The following is a 10,987-nucleotide window of genomic DNA, read 5'->3' on the forward strand; positions in this document are numbered from 1 at the left end:
CAAAATAAAGAGAATAAATTGAAAAATTGAGAAAATAAACAAATAAAAATTAAAAGAAAAATAAATAAATAAAAAGAATGAATTTTTTTGAAAGAAAAATTAAAATTGAAACTAAATAATAAAATAAAATAAAAAGGAAAACAGGGGAGGGGGATGAAAATAAAGGGGAAAAAAGAAAAAGAATATGAAAATAGAATTTATTAATAAAAGAAAACTAATTGAAAAAGAAAAATTATCTGATCTAGGTAATCAAATAACTGGTAGTTATCAATCACATTTAATCCCCAGCAACGACGCTAAAAATTGTTCGAAATTAGAATACTACAACTGAACAGGCAAGTGCACCGAGTCGTACCAAGTAATACCTCAGGTGATTGAGGGTCGATCCCATGAGGATTAATGGATCAAGCAACAATAGTTAATTTGATTATTCTAGCCAAACAATCAAAATTTAGGGTTTCAATAGCAAACAACATAAAAACAGAAAATTAAATAAGAGCAAACTAAAATTGGTTAAGAAAGAAATATGATAAAGGTAGTTAAGGTGTCAGAGATATTTAAATTTTCAGATTAATAATTTTTGTCTTCTATCTTAATCATACAAAGATTCAATTCATAGTAAACTTTAAGTGACTAGACTCCAATTTTTTGGAAATTTAATCCTCCTCTAACTCAATCAACTGCCAATTCCTTGGTCACTTCCTTGGTCACTTAATCTAATTAGAGGGTTTAAGTTCAAATCCTAGTTTATAAACCACATAATTTCCTAAGAACCCTAAGAACCCAAAACTAAGACGATTATATGTCACGTATCGCGTTAAATCCAGATAATTAGAGAATTACGAGGAATTGATTTCAAACTATAATTCCAGTGATATAACTTTTCCAAGATTCAAAAGAAATTCAAATAGAAAAAGAGTTATCTTCCAATATACTATAATCCATAAGATGAAGAACAAAATCAATCCTTGAATATAACTTAATGCATTAATCAAAGAGTAGAGAAACAAATAATATTAACCCATCAAGATAAATAGAGCTCCTAACCTTAACAATGGAGGTTTAGTTCCTCATAGTGAAAATAAACCCTAGCAAAGAAAAGTTGTAAAAAGTGCATAATGAAAATTAGGAGAAGAGAGGAGAAGTGAGGGAAGGAGAGAGGCCTAGGTCAAGATATCTTCTCCTTTTATATCTAATCCTAATTAATGTAAAAAATATTTTCTAAAACCTAAAAATATCTTTTCTTAGTTTAAAAGTGATAAAAAAAAATCAGATTACAGCAAGAGATTTGGTGCAGAATCACGTGGGGACCATTCTGGCTCGCGCTACTGGCGCCAAACTTCAGATTCTGGCGTTTGGCTCCAGGTGGACAGCAACGAATTCTGTGTTCTGGTGCCAAACTTGAGATTCTGGCGTTTGGCGCTGGGACTTTCGCATGGAATGGTGATGCTGGACGCGGTTTGGTGTTTGGCGCCATGATGCCAGAAAAAAAAGTATAGACTATTATATATCATTGGAAAGCTCTGGAAGTTGGATTTTCAATGCTGTTAGAACTGTGTCATTTAGATCTCCATAGCTCAAGGCATCCCCATTGAAGTGTGAAAAGGTCAAGGTTGACAGCATCCACGAATTCTCTTTGTACTTGTCTTTAATTCTTGGTTCTTCCTTGTTATTTTGCTTCTCTTTTCCTAACATTTCTCTACAAGAATCATGTAACCAGGGCGATCAAAGTAATATCCAATTTAAGCACTGAAACTCTCCATAATTAAGCATTATGCATTTATTTCTTATATGAAAAAACATAGAAAAACACAATATGATGCGCATGCATCATGTAACACCCGGAATTACATCTTGTAAAGCTAGAATTAGTCCCTATATCGACGAATACAACAAGTTATTAGAAGCTAATGATGAAATAATTTAACGAAATATGGTAGAAATTAAGATTTACTATTTCTACATCACCTTTTGCTGGTCAGACATAAAAATCCAGCGATTTTCCCTATAATCTCCTATGTTGACATGTAATTCCTCAAGAAAAATCTCCAATTTTTTCTTGTCTCAGCATCCACAACCCCATATGCAATTGGAAACAGTTGGTTGTTCATGTCCTATGCAACAATTGTCACCAATTTGTCTTCCAAAGTAACCTTTCAGAAATGTCCCGTCCAATGTAACAAAAGGTCTTCACCCTACCCTAAAGTTATTCTTGCAAACAGCCAAACAAACATATAAGTTTCAAAACTTTGGAAATCTAACTGGTTGTCGGGTGGTTCCCATGTTTTCTCTTGACCCAGGATTAGCCTTTATTACTTCTCCATGCCTTCAATTACATCTTTTGCCTTTTCTATTGCCTTATACATCATCCTCTGACGAACAGAAATGTCATACTCCACCTTAAACCACTCCTATGCCTCTCTCTGCAACATGTTAGGATGAATTCTGAGCTTTGACACCAGCTTTTCAGCAACCCATGCACATGAGACTGATTTATATTTGTTGCTTCTTAGACAAGTATGCTCATGTACAAAGATCTTTATCCGAAATGACGGTGAATAGTTGGTCCTAGTACAGTAATATAGCCAAGGATAGTTGGAATCATAGCATATGACCTGCATCTTTTCTTCTCATTTCTAAGAAAGAAGACTTATCTCTCAATTTGTATGTTGTACTTCATTGCTGCTGCTTTGAACTGCTCCATGGTCTCGAACTCCATGTTCAATTCCAGAGTAATTTGACCATAAAGCGTGTTGGGGTTATGTTGAGGAAATACATTTTCTCCTTCGTCATCTGATTCAGGTGGGCTACAAAAGCTCTTCGGACTCATATTGATACATTTTGAGTCCATCTTCTCCGGCTTCTCTATTCAAATTAGGCATCTCAACCCTTGGTGTTTCATTCACCCTTCTAAAGACAATTCTCTGTTCAGAAGGTTGAGGCCTTGGGTGGTTTCTTCTTTTGTTTGCATTCTTAGCTTGTTGTGCATCACCTTCTATTACAAAACTAATTACAAAAGGTTAGGAAATCATTTAGCTTAGGAAATGATGCAATATATTTTACAACAACTGTTTAAGAAAAATTAAACAAATATACCTGTTGTATTTTTTGAAACATTCTCTTCTGTCCCGATTTCATCCAAAACAGCTGCTCCAAATTACCACTCTCATTAGCATCATGAGAAGTAATGGCTTTACATTTTTCATTGGCATCCTTGTCATGTTCTGCTTCAGTTCCTCTCTCATTTACATCAGTTTTTCTAGCCTTTTTTTATTGCGCTAGTCCACTTGATGGTGGTCAAGGATGCCTCTTTCTAACCTTTTTAGCACCCTTCTCTAGAGTTGTTGTTGTTTCAGTCTCATTATTCCCATTTACTTGATTCATACCTTCATTCATAACTTTATTTACACCTTTATTCACAACATTATTTACTCTATCATGTTCATCATTTGCTTCCTACATCCTCTCATTCATGTTTTCAGCAGACCTATTAGCTTTAGCAATGGTCTCAGTCACACCATCATTCACCTCATTCACTCCAATAACATCCTCATTTAATTTCTCATTAGTCTCACTAATTTCTTTATTAGTAATATCAACATCATCTACATTATCAACTGGTTTATTGATTTCATATGCACTCTTACAATTACTATCAAAGACTATCTCTTCCTTAATAATATCAGGTCATCAATAGGATGGTCAAAATAAAAATGCACAATGTTGTCATTCTTTAGAATACTCTCACACATCCTCATAGCATCAACATTCCTCGTAACTAACCCTAACTCCTTGGCTAAATCTAGACCAGGTTCCAACTAATATACTTCATTATAGCTATTATAACCCAAGTCTAGAAATAACCCTTTAATAAAAAATAAATGACATGTCTCCACATCCACCATATGTATCTCAGTTACTAAACCCTCTTCATATGTCACATTACCCTCCCATCCTTTTGCAAGGAACCCATGTGACTATAGACAAATGAAATAACAGGATCCATCTCAAAAATAGCCAAAGAAAAATGTAATGAATAAACCAAAAGCACATCCCTAGTTCTTTGATAGTGGCAAAAAAGAAAGGGTTTAAATCCTTAACGTCTATTGCAATATTATAAACGAAAAAAAAAGCAACAAATATGGTGAATTACCAAAACCATCACTCCTCGTTCAATACCAGAGGTAATGTACATAAAACCATGGAATGAAGCAAAATCTACCTTTGTATAAGGTCGTCCACACTAGACAATGGAATCATGATGATACTCCTTGCAATTCCTTGCACTCGAAGCTCCACAATCGACAATGGCTCTCATGTCGATTATTCGTTCTCCTTGGCACCAAGAACGACTTTCACAACAACATCTCTCACTCTCTATGTACCCTTTGAGTTTAACTCTTAGTGAAAAATGGGAGAGTTAGTCATAGTAACTAGTAATAAGGGTAGTTTCATAACTCTAGTTGTGAAATTAAGGCAAACATAGAATGATTTGGGGATTTTTCAGGTTGGATTTGGTTAATTAATCAAAATTCCACCTAAGTATATACGTTACCAAAGTTTTTATGTCATCAAAAATACGGTGGCCACTTCAACACCGTTCTCATCAAATATGTGCTACGACAAGCTCAGAGGTACGTTTGTCAAATTTTAATTTTTTCTAGAAACTATTTTGTCAATAATATCTATTGGGTATCATTTTGTCAGCGCCATAATCTTTTGGATACTGATTTAGTGTTTACCTCTTATTTGAATAATCAACAAATGGTTAATAATCGTTTAACTCTTAATTAATATTAATAATAGTATTAATAATATTAATTCTTTAAATTTGTAAATACTCTTCCCTTATTCATTCCTTGTTTGCAATAATTACTCAGAGAAAAATTCCTTAATATTTTAGAATTGAGAAAACCAGTAGCAATGAATTATTAGAAATTTTAGCTTATATTTACTATTTGTTAATTATCAAAATCCAATTTGCGGTATAGAGCTAACACTAAGGTTTGTTTCTTAACCAAATTGGACTTGTAAGTGTTTCTACATAGGTTGCTTAACAATAGTGGTTGCTTCTAGTGTGAAACTAACTAATGATTCAACAAAAGTAGGTTCAAAGATTGAAACAGAATCATCAAAAGGAGGCTTAAGATATGAAGTTGGTATAAGATATTCATTTGATTAAAAAAAAAAAGCATATCCAAACACTTTAAATCAAATTGGGTTTGTCTAGTAATTAGTTTACTAATCTGCTTAAATAATTGTTGAGAATTCGAATTTCGTCTTGTACTTATAGCAACCCATTGGTAGGGATAGTAATGAATAGGGTAGGTAGTGTTTGGATCCAACCCTAATCCTAACTGCGAGTTGAATTTTTTACCTAAATTCAACCCTGTCCTACCCGCGGGTTGAGGTGTGTGTTTGGATTACCGTTTGCAAATAGAGGTTTGTATAAAATTGATTTTGTAAAATTGATTTTGATCAAGAGTGAGTTAGTATTAACGTGATTTATGTTTGGTAATTTTTATTCAAAATGGATTATAGGAAACTAAATATTGTTTGGATTACATTGTTCAAAATCACTTTTAGATGAAAAATTACAGAAAAAGATATGAATTTAAATAATTATTTTATGTTATCTTATCATTTTATTTTAAATATTTAAATAATAAATTTTAATATTCCTTTTTTAGTACTCTCAGTATTTTTCAGTACTATAATAGAATTAATAGAATCATAATACAAAGTAAAAAAAAATATTCCATACAAAAAAGAAATAACAATAACAGTAAAAGAACTCATAAAAAAATAGAATTTTATAAAAAATAATAATATGCATAAGAGAGTATTAAAAAAATATTATAAAATAAACAACAAACATATGAATAATGAAGGATATAATTGGTACATAAAACATAAATTTCAATCCAACGTGAAAAGGTGAACGGAAAAGCTAGAATTTGCTTGATAAACGTGGATTGAAGATAGAAATCACTTCTGTATTTAGAGGATAAAAACGTTGCCAAACATAAAGACGAAGCGTTCAAGAAATTCAAGCGCGCTTCTCTCTTCTCCAACGCAAATCCAAACACACGCACAGGTATTCAACTCTATCCGCGGGTTACCAAAAAGATGCAATATTATTATATAACTTGATAAACGTACAAATTAAAAATTCAACACAAACAACACAATTATCTCACAAATAACACAATCGTGAATCATCCCATAAACAACATAAAACATGTTCAATTTTATATAAAAGTCTTTACTAAAACTAACACAAACACAAATAAAATTAATGTAAGTCTATGAACATTCCATTTGATATAATTTTGTATTTATATATCACTAAAATAGAACTGGCTTTTATATAAAAAAAGACATGTTAAGTCATCAATTGATGACCTTGGTTTAAAACTTACCTAAAACATATTTTTATATAAGTATATAACATATACATATATAATGTGCGGGTTGGTCGGGTAGGGTTGAGACTTGAGACCCGACCCGCACGAAAACCAGTTCCGCACTCAACTCTACCCGACCGGGTTAGTTCGGGTTGGGTGCCTGTAGATAGGACATATGTTGTCACCCTTATCTATTGGCCAGCGACAAACCCTTGAATAGAACTCAAATCAATGACAAATAAGCTATGAAGCACGGACACTTCGCTGAGTTGTCGTGTCCGCGTGTCAGACACATTTCAGACACGACACTCATTGACACTCGTCCGGCACGCGTGTCCGCTGTGTCTAATCGTGTCTTAATAAAAAATAAAAAGTTCTTCTCCAGACACATTTGGACACTCAGGTAGTGTTTGTTTAGTGTTCCTGTGCATCAAGGACATGGACACAGGAGTACATGTGTGTTGTTTGTTTTGTGAGACACAAAAAAGGGAGACACGGTTACACACAAGAGTACATAAAATACGTGTATTTTGTGTCTCTCCCAAATTATGAGACACGAATTTTCATCCTGAGACACAAATTAAACTAAAATTTTGGACAAATATATCCTTAGTATTTTTTGAAAATTTCAGATTTATCCAAACCATTTGGCCCTTCTCTTCTCCTCCGTCAGTGCCTCAACCCCCTTCTTCTTCTTTCCAGATCTTCTTCCTTCTTTCTTTCTTTCTTTCTTCTTTTTTTTTCTTCTTCTCTCTTAGAAGGCAGACCACTATCTCGCCTCCAGGCTTCCTCAATCTCCTTGCCGCCATTGCTAGCCGCATCCCTCACTTGGAACTCTGCCGACTCAACCTCTCCTCTCACCATTGTGTTGTCTCTCTTCTGCCTCTTGCCTCTGCGCTTCTGCATCTCGCCGTGCCTCCTTCCCCCCTTGTCACGGGTCTCACCGCATCGCCCCTCCCTCACCGTTTCGGACTCGCCGTCAATGTGGGTGCTGCAGGTGCCCATTGTTCTATCTATTTCAACTTTATCTCAAGGGTTTTTTCTTTTTTTAGATAATAATATTTGAACACAGATTTGGTTATTTGAGTTTAGTTTGACTGTTAAATTTTGATACTAAATTTGTTGTAATTTGATTAATGTTAATGTGAGTATCATTATACTACCATTGTTTTGTTTCTATCTTCTTGTGCTTCTTTATTTTTATTTTTAAATTTTTTTAGAATATATATTGTAAATCTTGTTTTGTTATGGGATTATGTAGATGAATGTTCTGGTTTTGCAATTAATTTTATTATGTAGATAAATGTTCTGCGTTCATTTTTTTTGCTGTCGATTGCCATTGCTCCTCTATCAAAAACCGCTGCTTCTGCTCCTCCTTCTCTCTCGAAGGGTTCGAGCTACGGGAGTCCAGATCCATCGTCATCCAAATTCGCCGGCGGCTTCAAGCTTCGACGGCGCTTCCCTCCACATCCTCTCTCTACCAACGTCGTTCATCCTTTTCAGAAAGAACGTCTCTGATCTTTTCCACTTCTATTATCCCTTTATTAAAAAAAATTATCTGTGTATTTTATTGTACAGATATGCAACAAATTAAAATTTTTGTTGATTTTATTAAATTTAATTTAGATTGGCATATTGTTGCTTTTGTATTTGGTTGAAGATTATAGTGGTATTCATGTTGATGATAACTCTGAAAGAAAGGATTGGACAAAAATAGTGATAGAGAAGAACGATGGGGATAAAATTGACATCTTAGTAAAATTTTGAGTTGTATATTCTGTTGTGTCTAAGTTACCAAACAAGATGAAAAATTGAGTGTCTTTTATGTCTATGTACTCATATATATTTGTGTCTATGTCTTTATTATTTCAAGACATCAACCAAACGCAGCCTCATTGACACTCGTCCGGCGCGCATGTCTAATGTGTTCAATCTTGTCTTAATAAAAAATAAAAAATTCTTCTCTAGACACACTTGGACTCACCTAAATACCATCACGTGTCAACATATCCAACCTTATTCTTAATTTGTATTTTTAAAATGAGTTTAGAAATAATATATATATTATAATGCCGTGTTTCCGTGTATTATAAGATTTTAAAATTCATGTAACAGCATATTCCATATCGTATTGTGTCTGTGCATCACAAAAATCAAATAAGGGAAGGCGATTGATGACAAATACACTAGGCGCAGCACTGCCTCAGGTAATTCATTGATATATTAAAAAAAAATCATGATGAATTACCAAAGGGCAAAGCATCCTGCATAGAATTCGATAAAGGATTGTACGCAATAGCCTAAGATAAAAGTTTCAGCAGCTATTTTAGGAATTAAACCAGTGACTTTGAAATCAAAATCAATAGAAGCAACTCAACCGTTGCCCACGAGCCACGAGTCTCAAGGAGATCTTTGGTTCCTTATGAAACAAAACATCTTTATTATGTTTTACCTTTTTGGGTTTTCTATGACCTGCCATTAAAGCCTTTTGACTCTACAATAATTATTTATACTTTAAAGAAAAAGGAAAATAAAGGAGAGAACTCGAAAAGAAAGAATGCTAGACTAAATACTAAATAGAAAAGAAAGAAGGAGGCGGTAATAATAAAGTTAGATTTCCAGAAAGCATATGATAGAGTCAGGTGGAGCTTTCTAGACCTTGTGTTACAGAAGATGGGGTTTGGCAATAGATGGAGAAGTTGGGTGATGGAGTGTGTAGGTACGAGTTCCATGTCAATGCTGATAAATGGATCGCCATCTAAGCCTTTTAAGATGGAAAGAGGATTGCGACAGGGGGATCCGCTGTCTCTATTTCTATTTGTACTTGTGGTTGACGTTCTACATAGGATGTTTGGAGAGGCAATAAGAAATGGGAGATTATCGCCGTTACTGGTGGGTAGAGAGCATGTCGAGTTGTCACATCTTCAGTTTGCAGATGATACGGTTCTATTCTGCCCCCCAGAGGAAGAGACTATAAAGAATTACAAGAGGATCCTTCGCTGCTTTGAACTTATGTCGGGGCTGAGTATCAACTATGATAAGTCTAGCTTGATTTCTATTAACTGTGATGCTCAGTGGGTACAGCGTATGTGCAGTGTACTGGGTTGTAAGGAAGCATCTCTCCCGGTGAAATATTTGGGGATCCAACTAGGAGCAAACCCGAGGTTGGTGAAGACTTGGAAACCTATCATAGAAAAAGTGGAGGAGAAACTGAGCCTCTGGAAAGCTAAGGTACTCAATAAGGCTGGTAAGTTGGTGCTTATTAAATCTGTTTTGAACAGCCTGCCTGTCTATTATTTGAGTTTGTATAAAATGTCAAAAGCTGTTGCAGAGAAACTGATTTTCCTACAGAGAAGGTTTCTATGGAGTAAGGAGGATGGTAGGTTTGGTATGGCCATGATCAGGTGGGAGGTGGTACAGGCTCCCAAGAAGCTAGGTGGAGTAGGTGTCGGGGATGCCATGGTGCGTAACACAGCCCTTTTATTTAAGTGGTGGTGGCATTTTTCGAAGGAGGACTGTCCCTTATGAAAGAAGGTGGTATGCTCGTGCAACAATCTGAATCCCAGTGTGATGCTGTCTGCCCAAGTATTACCCACTCGGGGGGACCATGGAAGGACATTTACCAAATACAGTTCAAGGATCAACGAGTAAGACAGAAGATGATTAATGGGCTATCCATGGAGATTGGTGATGGGAGAGGCACTCGGTTCTGGGATGATGTCTGGCTGCATGGTGGGCCCTTGAAAGATAATTTTCCGAGACTCTTCTCAGTTTCAAACCAAAGAGGATCCGTCATAGGGGATTGTGGGTTCTGGGACAGGTTAGAGTGGAGGTGGAACTTCCAATGGAGGCAAGAGCTATTCCAATGGGAGTTGGACCTAGTGCACCAACTGCATGAAACACTAAGGCTGGTTAACCTTGTTCATGACAGAGAGGATAGAGTGGTATGGAAGTTTGATAAACAGGGTGTATTTTCTACTAACTCCTTTGTGCAGGAATTGCAGGTGGAACTGCTCCCGGAGGATATGGCGAGTTTCAGCTTTACTAGGACAATTTGGAAGGGTCTTGTGCCACCAAGAGTTGAACTGTTTATCTGGTTTGTCTTGACTGGAAGGGTCAATACAAAGGAAAGGCCGAGTCGATTGGGAGTAGTTAACCAAGAGGATGTGGCATGTGTGTTGTGTAATAAAGGTGTTGAATTTAGCCACCACTTGTTTCTTGCTTGTGAATTTTCTTGGCAGGTTTGGTGTGCATGGCTATCCTTTGTTGGAAGGCAATGGTCATGCCCAGGGTCGATGAAAGAACACTTTCAGAGTTGGACTGAGCTATCAACTAGAAAGCAGGAACGCAAAAGGTGGATGGTATCTTTCTGTGCTATAATCTGGAATATCTGGCTTGAAAGGAATATGAGGATCTTTCAGAATAATGGAAAAGGAGTTGATGAAATAATATACCTGGTTTTCAATAACTTTAAGGAGTGGTTATGTGTGGATCCCTTTTGTTGTTGATGGCAATGCCGAAGATGACAGTGGGTATCATGTAGTTGTGTTGTATGGTTTTTTGCCTAGTTTGGTGGTTTT

General features: G+C 35.5%; 1 protein-coding gene across 1 annotated transcript in view; it reads left to right on the plus strand.

The window, feature by feature from the left end:
• Positions 9,081-10,987, plus strand: part of LOC107632911 — a 2,313-nt gene continuing 406 nt past the window's right edge. The window contains exons 1-3 of the mRNA XM_016336549.1: positions 9,081-9,869; positions 10,403-10,503; positions 10,883-10,957. Of these exons, the coding sequence (XP_016192035.1) occupies positions 9,081-9,869; positions 10,403-10,503; positions 10,883-10,957 (965 nt within the window). The remainder of the gene's footprint in view (positions 9,870-10,402; positions 10,504-10,882; positions 10,958-10,987) is intronic.

This window comes from Arachis ipaensis, chromosome B03 (genome assembly GCF_000816755.2).
Source record: "Arachis ipaensis cultivar K30076 chromosome B03, Araip1.1, whole genome shotgun sequence".
NCBI lineage: Eukaryota > Viridiplantae > Streptophyta > Magnoliopsida > Fabales > Fabaceae > Arachis > Arachis ipaensis.